Source organism: Melopsittacus undulatus, chromosome 10 (genome assembly GCF_012275295.1).
Source record: "Melopsittacus undulatus isolate bMelUnd1 chromosome 10, bMelUnd1.mat.Z, whole genome shotgun sequence".
Taxonomy (NCBI): domain Eukaryota; kingdom Metazoa; phylum Chordata; class Aves; order Psittaciformes; family Psittaculidae; genus Melopsittacus; species Melopsittacus undulatus.
Window position 1 is genome coordinate 13,017,322 of NC_047536.1, and position 14,132 is coordinate 13,031,453.

At 51.4% G+C, this 14,132-nt stretch overlaps 2 protein-coding genes across 11 annotated transcripts; one reads left to right on the top strand and one right to left on the bottom strand.

Moving 5' to 3' along the window:
- The first annotated feature begins 1,153 nt into the window (after positions 1-1,153).
- Positions 1,154-5,293, top strand: GNPDA1 (glucosamine-6-phosphate deaminase 1). Of its 5 annotated transcripts, none has more exons than XM_034067183.1 (7): positions 1,154-1,272; positions 1,331-1,516; positions 1,590-1,691; positions 3,058-3,240; positions 3,874-4,058; positions 4,575-4,749; positions 5,037-5,293. In XM_034067183.1, the coding sequence occupies exons 2-7, from the start codon at positions 1,393-1,395 to the stop codon at positions 5,132-5,134; spliced, it is 867 nt and encodes a 288-aa protein (XP_033923074.1). In that variant the 5' UTR covers positions 1,154-1,272; positions 1,331-1,392; the 3' UTR covers positions 5,135-5,293. The 5 variants fall into 5 exon arrangements, with proteins under 5 accessions (XP_033923074.1, XP_033923073.1, XP_033923075.1 ...); XM_034067182.1 differs by having other exon boundaries at positions 1,162-1,272; positions 1,372-1,516; XM_034067184.1 differs by having other exon boundaries at positions 1,172-1,272; positions 1,336-1,516.
- A 2,402-nt stretch (positions 5,294-7,695) lies between these two features.
- Positions 7,696-14,062, bottom strand: RNF14 (ring finger protein 14). Of its 6 annotated transcripts, none has more exons than XM_034067193.1 (10): positions 13,996-14,062; positions 13,816-13,854; positions 13,622-13,708; positions 12,970-13,217; positions 12,376-12,533; positions 11,174-11,698; positions 10,543-10,771; positions 9,699-9,871; positions 8,991-9,121; positions 7,696-8,737 (listed from the first exon to the last, which is right to left on the bottom strand). In XM_034067193.1, exons 4-10 carry the CDS (start codon positions 13,121-13,123, stop codon positions 8,683-8,685), a joined length of 1,425 nt encoding a protein of 474 aa, XP_033923084.1. In that variant the 5' UTR covers positions 13,124-13,217; positions 13,622-13,708; positions 13,816-13,854; positions 13,996-14,062; the 3' UTR covers positions 7,696-8,682. The 6 variants fall into 6 exon arrangements, with proteins under 6 accessions (XP_033923084.1, XP_033923086.1, XP_033923087.1 ...); XM_034067197.1 differs by having other exon boundaries at positions 7,814-8,737; positions 12,970-13,132; XM_034067195.1 differs by lacking the exon at positions 13,816-13,854 and having other exon boundaries at positions 13,996-14,055.
- Positions 14,063-14,132: the final 70 nt, after the last annotated feature.

Below are 14,132 nucleotides of genomic sequence, written 5' to 3' on the forward strand. Positions count from 1 at the left end.
TGAACAGCATAGGAAGTGTTCAGACCCCAGGCAGGTCCCAGTGGAGGTACAGTCCTGTTCAGCTCAGCACCTCAGTCCTGTGCCTGTGAACCCACCAGCGCTGCAATTCCTGCTGGTGTCCAGGGGACCAATCCCACCAACATGACCCCCATGGGAACTGTGGAAACACTGTATCACCCAGAGACAGAGCCCAGGCTGCCCTGCACTGCAGCAGGGATGAGGATGCTGCTGTCAGCTCTTCACCCATCACCACAACCACTGGAAGACTTCCCTGCCTGCTGGCTACCCAGTGCTGATGCAAACACATGGCACTTGCACTTCACTTACTCTGTTGCCTAAAACTCTTCCCGTGACCAACCACAGCCTGGCTACAGCCTGTCACACCCTTCCTTCCTCATCCCAATGCAAACCAAGCCAGGACTTCTCGGCATCCACAATGAGACCCAGAGTGAGGAGCACTCAGCCAGCCAGGCTGTTCCAATGACTAAACCCAGAAGGCACAGGCTGGATGATGCTAGCCCAACCATGGGTTATTATGTGTCCTCCTGATGAAAGTGAATAGCTGTCTAACTGCAGCAAGAGCTTTGACCTCAACCCCCAGCCCAGGCTGCAGGCAGAGGCCAGGCACGATTCCATCGCAACTGAAGGCAGCCGGAGCCAGAGCAGAAGCCAGGTCCTCTGGGGGTCCCACTGCTGTCAGGAGCAGCACAAGCATCCGCAGGCCATGGTCTGCTCATTGTGCCTGCCCTGGACCAGTCCCTACGAGATGTTTAACACGTGAGAGCTGCTCATTCCTGCCCAGGACACAGCTCATGGCTTCCCTTTAGGGATCAGGGCTCAGGGAATGACACTCAGAGCGGCTGAAGGACCGAGTCGTGCAGATCCCTGCAGTGACAGGGACCCCTCAGCAGAAGCATGAAGGAACAAAGATGTTTCACAGGCTCAGACTGGTTTGGGTTAGAAGAGACCTTAAAGCTCACCCAGTTCCAACCCTGCCAAGGGCAGAGACACCTTCCGCAGGAGCAGCTTGCCCGAACACTTCATTACGGGGTGTATTTAACCACTTCTGCTCTTTCTAACCCTAAACCCCGACCCTACGGGGGCCGGGCCGCGCTCGGAGCCTCCCGCGGGGCTCCTGAGGCGAGCGAGGGGCGGAGCGGGCGCGGGGGGCGGCCCTGCCGGCGGTGCTGCTGCCGAGACCCCGACCCCCAGCCCGGCTGTGGCTCCGGCCGTGCCCGGAGGGGATCGCGGGGCAGCGGCAGGCGGTGGCAGGTGGGTCGGTGTGCGGGGGGGAGCGGGGAGGCGGTGGGAAGATGGCGGCGGCCGTCAGCACAGCTCCGGCCCTCAGCACAGCTCCGGCCCTCAGCACAGCTCCGGCCCCGCCATGAAGCCATGAAGCTGATCATCCTGGAGACGTACTCGCAGGCCAGCGAGTGGGCCGCCAAGTACATCCGCAACCGCATCGTGCACTTCGCGCCCGGGCCCGGCCGCTTCTTCACGCTGGGGCTGCCCACAGGTGGGTGCCGGGGCCGGGAGCCGGGGCCCGTCCCTCGGCCCGACCCCGGCGCTGAGGCGGCCGCTCCCTGCAGGCAGCACGCCTCTGGGCTGCTACAGGAAGCTGGTGGAGTATTGCCACAACGGGGACCTCTCCTTCAAGTACGTGAAGACCTTCAACATGGACGAGTATGTAGGTGAGTGACCGCAGAGCAGAAGTGCTGGTTCTGCGTGAGCTGGTGTGCTCTGTGTCTGCATGGTGGGAAGGTCTGCAGGGCCTGAGGAGGGGCTGATGTGCCCCAGTGCTCGGGACTGCAGCCGGACTCTGGTGTCAGCACATGGTGGGTGCAGAGAATCCCGCCTGCGGAACGTTCAAGACAGGAGGGATAACGTTTGTGTTGGCCATGGGAGTGAATGGGGCAATTCTGAAATCCATACAAGAAATATGATCAGAGAGCTGGAGCCAGGCTGGGGAAGAGAAGGCTGCTTAAGGGGAGACCTCAGAGCAGCTCCCGTGCCTAAAGGGGCTGCAGGAAACCTTTGGACAAGGGCCTGTAGGGACAGGCCAAGGGGAATGGCTTTAACCTGCCAGAGGGGAGACTGAGATGAGCTCTTAGGCAGAAGCTCTTCCCTGTGAGGGTGCTGAGGCGCTGGCACAGGGTGCCCAGAGAAGCTGTGGCTGCCCCATCCCTGGCAGTGCTCAAGGCCAGGTTGGACACAGGGGCTTGGAGCAAGCTGCTCCGGTGGAAGGTGTCCCTGCCCATGGCAGGGGTTGGACCTGGAGGAGCTTTGAGGTCCCTTCCAGCACAAACCAGGCTGGGGTTCTATGTTCCTATGAAATCCTAAAGGGTATCAGGTGTCTGGTACAATACACACTGGACACTGCTGTATTTTACCTGAGCTTAGGTATTGATTGACTGAGAATCTCTGCAATACTGTGCAATATTAACTACCACCTTTGCTCTGCCATTATAAAGGTCGCTTTAGCTTCAGGTGTCTGACAAGGACCAATGTGTCACCTTGTGATTGCCCTCCTATACCGACGAGCACTCCTGTTGAGATAGCAGAGAGCTGTTTCATTTATGAAGCAAGCTGTGCTGAAACAGCCTCTTGAGAAGAAAGAGTACAGCGAGATTAGTGACAAGCCTGAAGTTCCAAAGGTGAAAGACACACAGGCTAATTATTTGCTAATGCTGCTTTTCCTCTGGTCAAGATATTTTCTTGGAAAAATCCCATCAGTCAGCATTAGGAAATAGGCAGTCCATGGGGGTTTATAGCACTCAAGGTAGTAAGAGATGAGGCACAGTGCATGCCTGCTTTCTGGAACCTCTGCTGCATGTTAAGACGAGCACATACAGGAGCTCTTAGAGGAGCTACAGTGATTGATTTTAATTGTGCTATTTAAGGAAACAAAACCAACTCGTGGAAGTTGAGGGAGTCACAAATGACAGCCAAAAGCAGAGCTCTGTTACCAAAGCTACTGCAAGGGCGTAGAGGTAGGTTACATTATGGGTGATATTCTCTCAGTTGGTCTTAGTCCTGTCTGTGCACTGCTGTCTCCAGGTCTCCCGAGGGATCACCCGGAAAGTTACCATTCCTTCATGTGGAATAACTTCTTCAAGCACATCGACATCTCGGCAGAAAATGTTCACATTTTGGATGGGAACGCCCCGGATCTGCAGGCAGAGTGCGACGCCTTCGAGGAGAAAATCAAGGCAGCCGGAGGAATCGAACTCTTTGTGGGAGGTGAGGCCCAAAAGACTGAGAGTCTCTTAACCCCACTGGCAGGAAGCGCTGCCTTCCCTCCACCAGCTAGCCCATGTACTGGCAGGACTGTTCATGTGCAGTGCAGTGCATCTGCAGTGAAAGCCACCCCATGCTCATTGTCCCAGGCACTCATGTCTTGAGAGCTTTGCCTTCCACTGCACTGCTCCCCCCATTTGAAGTATTTCAGTCCAGTAAGGGAATTGGTCAGGAATGGATTAGAAGGAGAAACTGGCAGTGCTAGAACTGCATCAAATATAAAATGTACCGCTGTTGCTGTGCTAACAGATCATTGCCAGGAGCAGTCAGAGTCCTCTGAGCACAGAGGAGCTGAAGGCAAGCTTTTCCCATCAATTTGCCCGAAGATTCTGCCATCTGCTCTGCTCCATTGCTGTCTCATTAGGGACTGTTAGGGAAGAGTTTCTGTTGGCTTCAGAGGGGCTTTTGCTGTCATTCCTACCAGAAACTAATTTGAGCTTGAGCAGAAAATGGCAAGTGTTTTTCCCAGATGTGTATCTGTTCCTGGAAGCACTGAGTGTCCCTCTAACAGGAGTGCTGTTGTCTCTGCTCCCCATGACAACCAGTACAGCCACTGACCTTCTCAAACTGTCACAGGTATTGGCCCGGATGGTCACATTGCCTTCAACGAACCTGGGTCAAGTTTGGTATCCAGGACACGAGTGAAGACCTTGGCTATGGACACGATACTGGCCAACGCCAGGTTCTTTGATGGTGACCTCTCCAAAGTCCCCACAATGGCTCTGACGGTCGGAGTAGGCACGGTCATGGATGCCAGAGAGGTTAGGAGGAAAGCAGTGAATCCATACAGTAGCTCTTGAGCAGGGCTTCCTGGAGCAGCTGAAGATGATTCAGTTTTGGAGCTGCAATGCACCCTGCTGGTGTAGGCCAGCTTACGCCTTTCCTGCTGCAGACATCTGAATACCTGATCCTCTTGCTCCATCTTCCTTTTTTTGCTCTACCAACAGTTAGGTTTGTGTAACCCTGCAGTACAGTTGTTATCCACAGGGAGCTAGGAAGGTTTGGGATGTGTTTGATTAAATATCTCACCTGGGGAAATAACTGCAAGAATCACAGGTTGACTTGACGTTCCACCAGCAGATCGTGAAACCTGGGATGGCTTATAGTGGAGTCTGTACCTCGACTTCATTAACAAATAAAATGCAGCCAGAACTGTGCAGGATGATGGAGCTCTCCCCATTAGGGACCAGGGCAGCTCTCTTTGTTCAACAGGGGGGTGTGTGCTCTGAACACATCTTCCAGACCCTAATTGCCATCTTCTGTGTCTTGGGGTCCAGGTGATGATTCTTATCACAGGAGCCCACAAAGCCTTTGCTTTGTACAAAGCAATTGAGGAAGGTGTCAACCACATGTGGACAGTATCTGCCTTCCAGCAGCACCCCAACACCGTGTTTGTGTGTGATGAGGACGCCACACTGGAACTCAGAGTTAAGACTGTGAAATACTTTAAAGGTGGGTGTTTGATCAGGCCGAGCAGTTGTTGTATTTAGTTTCTAAGAGGCACAAGCCATGCTTTGCATTAGATGCTGCTGATACTCAGCTCCCAAAGGAGTACATTTCTTAACTGTAACAGCTGAGGTATGCAGCAATAACAGAAGTGCAAAGGTAGATGCTTAACTGCATGGGAATGAGAGCAAAGGAACAGGGACTGTAGTGATGTGTAATTTCATTAGCATCCTATGAAAGAGAATGTTGCCACCTTATGTCTGCTGAAGTCATCTTTTCACTTCCTCCATCAGGTTTAATGCTGGTTCACAACAAGCTTGTGGAACCGTTATACAGCATGAAGGAGACTGGAGAAGAAAGAAGCCACTCCAAGAAGCCATACAGTGATTAATATGACTGTTCAGAGCAGTGCTGAACCAGCTTTCCTGCTGCAAACCAGCTGTGAAGGAAGGGAATTGCTGCATAAACTTGCATTTGTTCCTAAATTAGCAAAGTGATTATGTGCTGCTTCTCTCCATTAAAAACATGCCCAACACCTGCCCTAACCAAATGTGGATGGATCCAGTGCACTGTGTTCCATAAGCTTCTGCCTCTACCTTGTTCTCTGAAGGTAAAGTCAGTGGAGAATGAACTGTTTTCCCCATGGAGCAGCTCTGCTCATGTGGACTGAAGGCTGCAGAACTTAAATATGGAGAGACACAAAAGTCAGTGTTGTGGAAACCAAATGGGTCAATGCTTTGGGATGTATTCCTTGCAATTAGGTCAAGCACCTGTATGTCCTTCCCTCCACAAATCACCCTGAGATGCTCAGACTGGATATAAGGAAGAAACCTCCCCATGAGGACAGCCAAGCAGTGGGGGCAGGTTCCCCAGAGGGGGCTGTGTAGTCTCTGTCCTCAAGACCTGACTGGCTAAAGCCCTGGCTGAACCCTGCTTTGAGCCAGACAAAGCTGAAGCAGTAAGTTCTCTTGCTGCCCCTTCCTGTGCTTTTCCTGTTGCTACAAGGAAATGCCAAATAATCATAGAATCATAGAATAGTTATGGTTGGAAAGGACCTTAAGATCATCCAGTTCTAACCCCCCTGCCATAGGCAGGGACACCTCACACTAAACCATGGCACCCAAGGCTCTGTCCAACCTGGCCTTGAACACTGCCAGGGATGGAGCATTCACAACCTCCCTGGGCAACCCATGCCAGTGCCTCAGCACCCTCACAGTAAAGAACTTCCTCCTTATATCCAATCTAAACTTCCCCTGTTTAAGTTTCAACCCATTACCCCTTGTCCTATCACTACAGTCCCTAATGAATAGTCCCTCCCCGGCATCCCTGTAGGCCCCCTTCAGATACTGGAAGGCTGCTCTAAGGTCTCCACGTAGCCTTCTCTTCTCCAGGCTGAACAGCCCCAACTTTCTCAGCCTGCTCCAGTTCCCTTATCATCCAAATAAGCCTCAATGAAGAACTGTTCCCTCTGGAATTACAGAAGTCCCACACTGCTGGACAAAAGCCTGTACTGACAAGACCCCACGAATTCTGGAACTTGATTCCTGGTTTTTGTATCATATGTTACCATGTGAGGGCCAAGACAGAGTGGGCAGCATTTACTCCCTCCCTCCGTGCAGAAGTGCTGTAAGCTGTTGCTCTGTGATGTAACTTTCTACACTAAATGTCTTAAGTTTTCTAAACGCTCATGTTTGTACCTGGTGCTCAGTTTCACTGTGCTCATGAAACAGAACAGTTCCTGTGGGTCAGCAGGACTGGGAACAGAGTCTTTGAGCAGAACAAAACCTTCAAAGCATGAGAAAGAGCCATCATTTTGCACAAGCTTTCAGTAGCACCTAGAACCAAAGCAGTACTGGAAGAGTCTGATAGGAATAGCCACTGCTGCTCTCTCCTTCAGGCCTCGGCCAGTGTTTGCTGGCAGGTTTCCACCACACACCTGCTGTGCTCCTGTCCTGCCATATAGAAATGGCTCTTAGGCTAAAGGAGGAGGTCACAGCTTTCTGCCCAGTACCTGCACATAACCTAATGCTCCTTGTGTGCCCACAGAAATGGGGGTGGAGTTTACAAGAGGGGAGAAAAAACAAGGAAATAGCACCACAGTACCCAAGCTGCCTGCCCTGTTCTGTCTGTGAAGATGGGTTTGGGGTTATCTGTCCTACCTTTGCAGCACTGATTGTCCTAGGAGTGCAGTCCCCTGCCTGTCCCCTGCTCAGAGGGTCTGTCCTCGAGTCCTAAGTGCCCAAAATTCACACATGTTGGTGACCACATCATCCCTCTTCCCCTCCACGCACTGTTTGTGAAAGCAGAGGTAGGCCACTGCAGCACCTTCAAATACTCCCCATAGCACTTGTGCTGTGGTGGCTCTGGTGGACATCCCCAGCCACAGCTTTCCATCCCAACATACCCTCCAGTGTCCCAGCTCTGCCCCCAGCCCACCTCTGTCCTGGCAGAAGGGACGTGCCTGGCCTCCTGTAGGTTTGAGAGCTCCAGCACCATCTCCTCCACCCAGGCAGAAGGCCAAGGTTTAGGCACATTCCTTTCTTTGTCACAAATATTCCCATCTGAAAGCAGGCAGCTTCTGCAGTTAAAAATGGTGGCCAGAGTGGAAACTACAGTGGGAATGGCAGCTCAGAGCTGGTTTCACCCTCTGCAGTACTCCCAGTGTGGCATCAGTGGTGAACAGCCACTACGTATCTGGGGCTTGGAGCTCAGGGAAAACTTGAGCTCTTTGGGTGAGAGGTCATGCTGAACATGAACAGCCAAAGCTCTCAACAGAAGACACCCCATGCAGCTTCACCCTAGAGCTCTGCACCAGCCCCACTCTGCTCTCTCATTCTGCAGTCCAGTGACTCAGCCCTGTGGCCCATGGGAGCCAGCAGCCATCCCCACCCAGGCACAGATCTGCACTGCCATTGACATGCCATAACACAGACAAACAGGGCGACAACTGTGTTTGCTGTCTTAAAGTGAATTTAGTGCAGGTGAAAGGTGCAGGAAATACAATTTAAACCATACACAATGTGAATTTTCCCTACACACTGTCCCACAGCTTAAACCAAGACAAGATCTGCTCTTACCAGCTCATGTTTTTAATTGCTCCCAGTTCTAACAGTGCAGACTCCTCTGCAGAGGGCACTAAATCAATACTCGTTTATGGCAAGGTATCTGAGTAGAAATTTATTTACTATCAATCAAAGCTGAGCGAGAGGAATTCACCTTGAGCCTCTAAAGAGCCTCCTGGTGCCCAAGCTACCCCCGGCCCCTGCTCTTTGATTTGAACCCAAGAGATGCAGTTTTCATTTCAACATTTTTAGACCATTCTGCACATGGAAAAACTTCCTCAAACTGAGCAGTTCCCCCAGCACTCCCTGCCATGCTCCCAGCACCAGTCACTGGGCTGCCAGGAAAACCATTTGGGGTTTGAAACAGTGTGAAGTGCAAGAACAGTGGAAATAAGGGATCTAGTCCAGAAGCAAAACTAGTAACTTATGAAGAGTTAGTAAAAATAAATCACTTCATCATCTGAGAAGTATCTTCAAGAATTCAGCTTATTCTCAGCTATGTATCCATGAGCACGTGCTTCAGTGTGTGACTGATGCTTTCCACCCTCTCACTGGCCACTCATTCAGGTCAGTGCCTCAGCACTGACAAGATAAGGAGAAGCAACACAAGTGAATTCACCTTCAACACTGAGACTTCTGACTGGCTGCACCTGCCTTTAACAATTGATAGGATGATCAAGGCTTTCCACAGTGACCCTGACTGCAGGATGGGTGAAATCCTCTCCTTTGGTTTTGGTCACAGCCTCTGAAGGGTGAGGATCCTGCAGTGCAAGGTTGGTACCATTCTTGTATCACGCAATAGAAGGGGAAAGCAAACAAACTTGACATGAAACTGGAAGCACCTGATTCTGATTTGCTCAGTGTTGTTGCTAGAGAGTTACTGCTCTTCATCTTCCCAGTATTCCTCCTCAGGATGCATAGCTTGAAACAACCTGCAAGGCAGCCAGCAACTCACATCAGCGTGTAAGAAAAGGTAAAACACCTACCAAAAATACCAATCTAAATGGGACAAAAGCTATAAAAGCCACAAGTTTCAGTATCTTCAGTATCACAAACCACTGGTGCTGCAGAGCCCCAGGTCGACCAACATGATCTGAACAAAGCTGCTCTGCATCTCTGCAGCACGTTAACACCAGAAGGCAGGGAGAAGCTCTGCCCTGTGAGGGTGAGGAGGTGACCACGTACCTGTTGAAGCAGGGGGAGGATGGATCATTGAAGTGCCTGTAGGGGTTCACCCTTGACAGAGAGCCCATGCAGAGCCAGCAGAAGTACTGCATGCAGCCTGTGCACGTCATCTTGTTACACCCATCGAGTTTCTGAGGGGAAGAAAACAATAAATGGCAATAACCAAGTCTCACTCTGCCAGTCTTCAGGCCTGGCTCTGTTTGATAACAGTCCTTAAAGCCCCTCAGCTAAGGAATACACTGCACCCTGGCTCCATCGTGTCCCTGACGTTTTCTCCCTGCTGCAAAGGTCCAGGAGCTACAATCACAAATGGCACACTGGCTCAAATGATAATAATCATCATGCTGGAAATCAGTATTTTTCTGAAGCTATTTGTATTTCCTGGCTGTTGTGGAAACAGCAGTAGCCTGAAACATGGAAAACAAAGGGATCCATACGGATCCACAGAAAACCCGGATCATTTTAGACTTGGAGTCTGAACAATCCGAGCTGCTGTCTTTACCCAAGTCCCTGAGCTCCAGAAACATCACCTCCTTTTCCATACAACACAGAAAGGGAAAATCCTCTCACCATTTCCTAGCAGTTTGCCCTCCCTGGTGACCCTGGAGCCTATAAATCCATCTCTGCTCCAGCCTAAGCACAGAACTGACTCCATCAGAGTTTGTGTGCAGTTATTACAGCTCCTCCACCTCTCCTCTCCGTGCTTACCTCTATGTGAGTACCACAGCAGGGACAAGCCTTGGAGTTCTTTTCCAGCCATTCTTTACTCTCTATCTCCTCAAGAGCCTTCTGAATCACCCGTTTGCCGTAGCGTTGTTCCAAGAACCTTTTAGTTGCCTCATCTGCTTCTAAATACTCATTTCGCAAAGCCATTAATTTCTCTGGGGAGTAAAACAAAACCAACCCAAACAAACCACAAAGGAAATAAAACAGTTTTTGTCAGGGATTACATAAAGGAGGCCAGCAAGTAACAGCATCAATACTCTCAAAGGAAACTAACATAACTGATTAAAAAGGAACATTGGAATACATGAGAATACTAAAACCTCTCTACTGCAAAATTCAGCATTTTTACTCTGTTATTCTTTACATATATATATTTACACCATTATAAAATAGGCCAGCCAATGGACTAGTCTAAAACGTAGAATAAGCTAAAAAATGGGAATGCTTTTTCTGAGCATACACTTAATGAAACTTTATAACAGGATTTTGAGGCCAAACACAGAAGCATCCCCTGGTTCCAGCACCAACCCTAACAACGGGAAGTGGTGGACTCACAGGAAAGGGCAGGAAAAGGTACATGTAAAATTACTCTTGCCCTGCTGTGGCCTCTCAGCATTTGGCAATCAGCAGTTCAGGGACCCCAGGAGCTGCTGAGCATCCTCAAAGGAGTAATCTTTAATTGCCAGCAGCAGACCAGCTCCAAATGAGTCTGATCTTCGGGGAAGCTCACGTGGTGATGAGTGTCTCTGTTTAACTGCTGACTTTCAGTCTTTTCTATGCAAACCTTAACTGCTTCTCACTCCATTTCTGAAACACAGAGACTCACCTGCGGTGACTTTACATGGGGAGACCCCATGGTAGGTCATCTTACAGAGGGTGCAAAAGGCATAGTTGCACTGGGAGCACATGGCCATGGTGCAGCCCGGTTCCTGCATGACGGGGGTCTGGCAGCAAGGGCGAGGGCAGTACACCACATCTGCCATCAGGTCCAAACTCGACTGTAGGAGCAGGCGGTCGTAGCGCGCAAAGAGCTGCTCTCCAACCAGCTCCTTCACCTGAACAAAGACTACAGACAGGTCAGATGCACTGGAAATGCTGAGCCTGCTACCTGCAGCCACAGTGAAGATCTGCAGCTGGGGTGAATCTGCTCTGCATGCCCCAATAGCTCAGAAAAACACTTTTAGAAATGGTGGTTTCATGATTCACTAATGAAAGGAAAAGCATGCAGCATGAAAAGCAATGGGACATCGATTCAGGCCTCTGACTGACACCAGGGCGAGCAAAGTAGGCAAGACATGTCTGGAGTTAGCTCAGATGCCCCAGCACGGCTCAGGGGATGCAAAAAGCATTTCCCTGGATCTGTTCACAGGGCTCCCCAGGAAAAGCCACACCTCATCCTCTGTAATGATGGGTAAGGGAGCAGAACACTACCACCACTGCTCACACACTGCTATTACCTGGCCTGGCGTGGCTACAGAGGAACACTTGGGTTCTGGGCAGTTGAGGCAATGGACCTGCCCGTCCCTGATCTGGATTTCAAAGTAGTCCTTGAGGCACGCTTTGCAATAGACGTGGCTGCACTCGGTGAAGTGCATGCACTCACTGCCCAGCTTCTCACAGAAGCAGATATTGCACAAGTACATCTTGCTGTTAAAACACTTCCTCCTCTGGGCCTGATCAAAGTCCAAGATCTCCCTGATCAGACTTGACAGTGACTCCACATCCTGCACAGCTCTCGCATCCAAGACTTCTTCCTCAGCCGCAGCAGAGCCTGCTGCACCGCCACAGGCCTCAGCACTGGGAGGGACCAAAGGTGTCCTGCTCTGCCCGCGCCCCTGGGGGCACATTTTCAGCTCATACGGGGAAGAAATATTGAGGTAACTCAGTGTTTCTTCCTTCAGAAACTGCATCCAGGCAAACAAAACCACGCAGCCTCGATTCTCTTCCCAGACGTTGTCCAAGTGCTTGCAAAGGGCACTGAGCTAGGAAAGGAAAAATGATTCCAGATTTCAGTAGTTCTGACAACCCATGACTGTTTTCTTCCCCTCCCATAGTCCTCCTTAGCCCATGCTGCCATCTCAGCCCCTGCAGCTTTAAATATGTACATAAAATACAAATATCACACTCAAAGATGCAAGCTTTCATTCCTCAGAACAGCAAACAAATGAAAGCAAGTACGAAACAAGAGAAGAGCCAACTGGAAAAGCAATGTCATTGTTCATAGACCTGATATTTTAAGACCTTATATGTTGTTGTTTAAGGCCTTAGAGCAGCTTCCAGTGCCTAAAGGGGCTCCAGGAAACTTGGAGAGGGGCTCTGGGCAAGGGCCTGTAGGGACAGGCCAAGGGGAATGGCTTTAACCTGCCAGAACAGGGGAGACTGAGATGAGCTCTTAGGCAGAAGCTCTTCCCTGTGAGGGTGCTGAGGCGCTGGCACAGGGTGCCCAGAGAAGCTGTGGCTGCCCCATCCCTGGCAGTGTTCAAGGCCAGGTTGGACACAGGGGCTTGGAGCTTGAGGAGCTTTAAGGTCCCTTCAACACAAACCAGGCTGAGGTTCTATGATTGTCTTTTTTTTCCCCTGCTCCATTAACACCCCTCAGAGCTCAGTTATTTATGAACTTATTCATGACCACAACAGCTCTGTTTAAACGTTGCCAAACCTGAGCCTGGGAGAGCCATTTCCCACTGAGGGTGAAGGCGGGCGGGGAGGTGGAGGGGTAGTCTGGTGGAAGCTCGAAGTTCAGCACGAGGGGCGGCAGGAAGCAAACGCTGTACTCGAATCCACCCGTCTGGAGGCTGCCTCCGGAGCTGTCTGAACCTGAGACAACACCAAGGAGTGAGAACGGATGGCCCAGAGCTGCTGACGGCAGCACCCGAGGGGGTCCCTCATCTGATAAACCTCTGGGCTTAGGATTGATTGTTAAATAACAAAGTTTCACGGGGCTGTAGCTATCCCATGAAACCAGTGACCACCTGAGCTGTGAAGTACTGGATCCTGCACAAACCGAGCACTTGGGAAGAGAGAGCCTCAAGGGAAAGGAACAATAAATGAACTCAGTTATTCCAAAGAAATCCTATTGCTCAGCTCTACTTTGAAAGGTCACCAAGGAGGTTGTATGTAGGAGGGTGAAATCCCTACTCCAACACAAGCCCCAGGAATGCCATGAGTACAGCATGGGGCCAGGTACGGCTGGGGTCAGTGTCCCTGCAGGTCACCCCCTCGGTCTGGGATAACACAAAACGTCTCAACTCACCACTCACAAACACTTTGAAGTTTTGGGGCAATTCCAGGCAAATTCTCGTTTCTCCCCCTTGGGCAGACTCCGCTCTCTTGAACTCATCTTCATCATAGATACTGGCCAGCGCCAGCAGCTCATCCTCCTGAGCTTCTCTGTCTTCTGAAGACATTTAAACCTCCTGGGGAGTTAAAACCACTCTTCAGCATCCACCGAGTTAACACACCCTATGCACAGGAATCATTTGGGGTCTCTGTTTCATACTCCTGTAAGATTTACAAACCCAAGCGACAGATGTAGCAGTGTAAAACAGAATTAAGCTTTCTTACAGACTGAAGGATGTTGATGGTGGTGTAAAATAAACCCCCTCAACACTGAGAAGTCAGAAAGCAAATGGTCTCTGTCAGCGGCTGAAACAGACCTGCTGCAAAAGTGACACAGGGACACTGAGTTAATGCTTGAAAGGGACGGACAAGAAACCCCGGGGATAAGCAGCCAGCAGCAGCATCCCTCCTCCAGTGCTCTAAAACGAGCAAACAGCCCAATTTATGATTAAAGCCATTGAAGGCAGCAAGAAGAAGCTTCTGCTCCTCCACAGACACCTCGCAGGTGCCCTCCTGCCCCCTTTCAGTTCTTGTTTAGGGAAATCAAGCCACGTTCCATGGATTACCTTGTGCTCACCACGGCGCGGGGGCAAGCGGCGGGTCCCTGCTCATGCCTCTGGGGCACGGCAGCTCATGGGCTTCAGCTCCGGTACCTGCGGGCAGAGGAACGCTCACAGGGACTGGAGCCCTCCCCGTGCTCTCACTGACAACCTGAGAGAGCGGAGCTGGGGCAGCTGGAGAAGACTCCTGAAGGGGAGACCTGATAGCAGCTCCAGTGCCTGAAGAGGCTGCAGGAAACCTGAAGAGGAGACACCCACATTTTCAGGCCATGCCTCCCACCCGGCCGCGCCCGGGGCTCTGCGGCCGCCGGGGTGAACGGAGGCCCCGCGGCACCCGAGGCCCCGGCCCTGCCCCGCCCGCAGCCCCGCTCCGGCCTCACCGTGTCCCGGCCGCAGACGAGCGTGCCCGGGGTCAGCGCGGCGGGGCACGTACGGGGACAGGAAGCGGCTGCCCAGCGCACGGCTCCGCCCAGCGCAGCGCCCCCGGCGGCCGGGAGGGCCCATAGCGCCCAGCGAG

Bases quoted from the DNA above. Each gene is read 5' to 3' on its own strand.
- GNPDA1 (XM_034067183.1), top strand. From the start codon at position 1,393: ATGAAGCTGATCATCCTGGAGACGTACTCGCAGGCCAGCGAGTGGGCC. The intron at 3,241-3,873 runs GTGAGGCCCAAA...AAACTGTCACAG, and splicing joins AATCGAACTCTTTGTGGGAG to GTATTGGCCCGGATGGTCAC. The intron at 4,059-4,574 runs GTTAGGAGGAAA...CTTGGGGTCCAG, and splicing joins CGGTCATGGATGCCAGAGAG to GTGATGATTCTTATCACAGG.
- RNF14 (XM_034067193.1), bottom strand. From the start codon at position 13,123: ATGTCTTCAGAAGACAGAGAAGCTCAGGAGGATGAGCTGCTGGCGCTG. The intron at 12,534-12,969 runs GTGAGTTGAGAC...GTGTTGTCTCAG, and splicing joins CTTCAAAGTGTTTGTGAGTG to GTTCAGACAGCTCCGGAGGC. The intron at 8,738-8,990 runs GTACGTGGTCAC...GCTGCCTTGCAG, and splicing joins TCCTCCCCCTGCTTCAACAG to GTTGTTTCAAGCTATGCATC.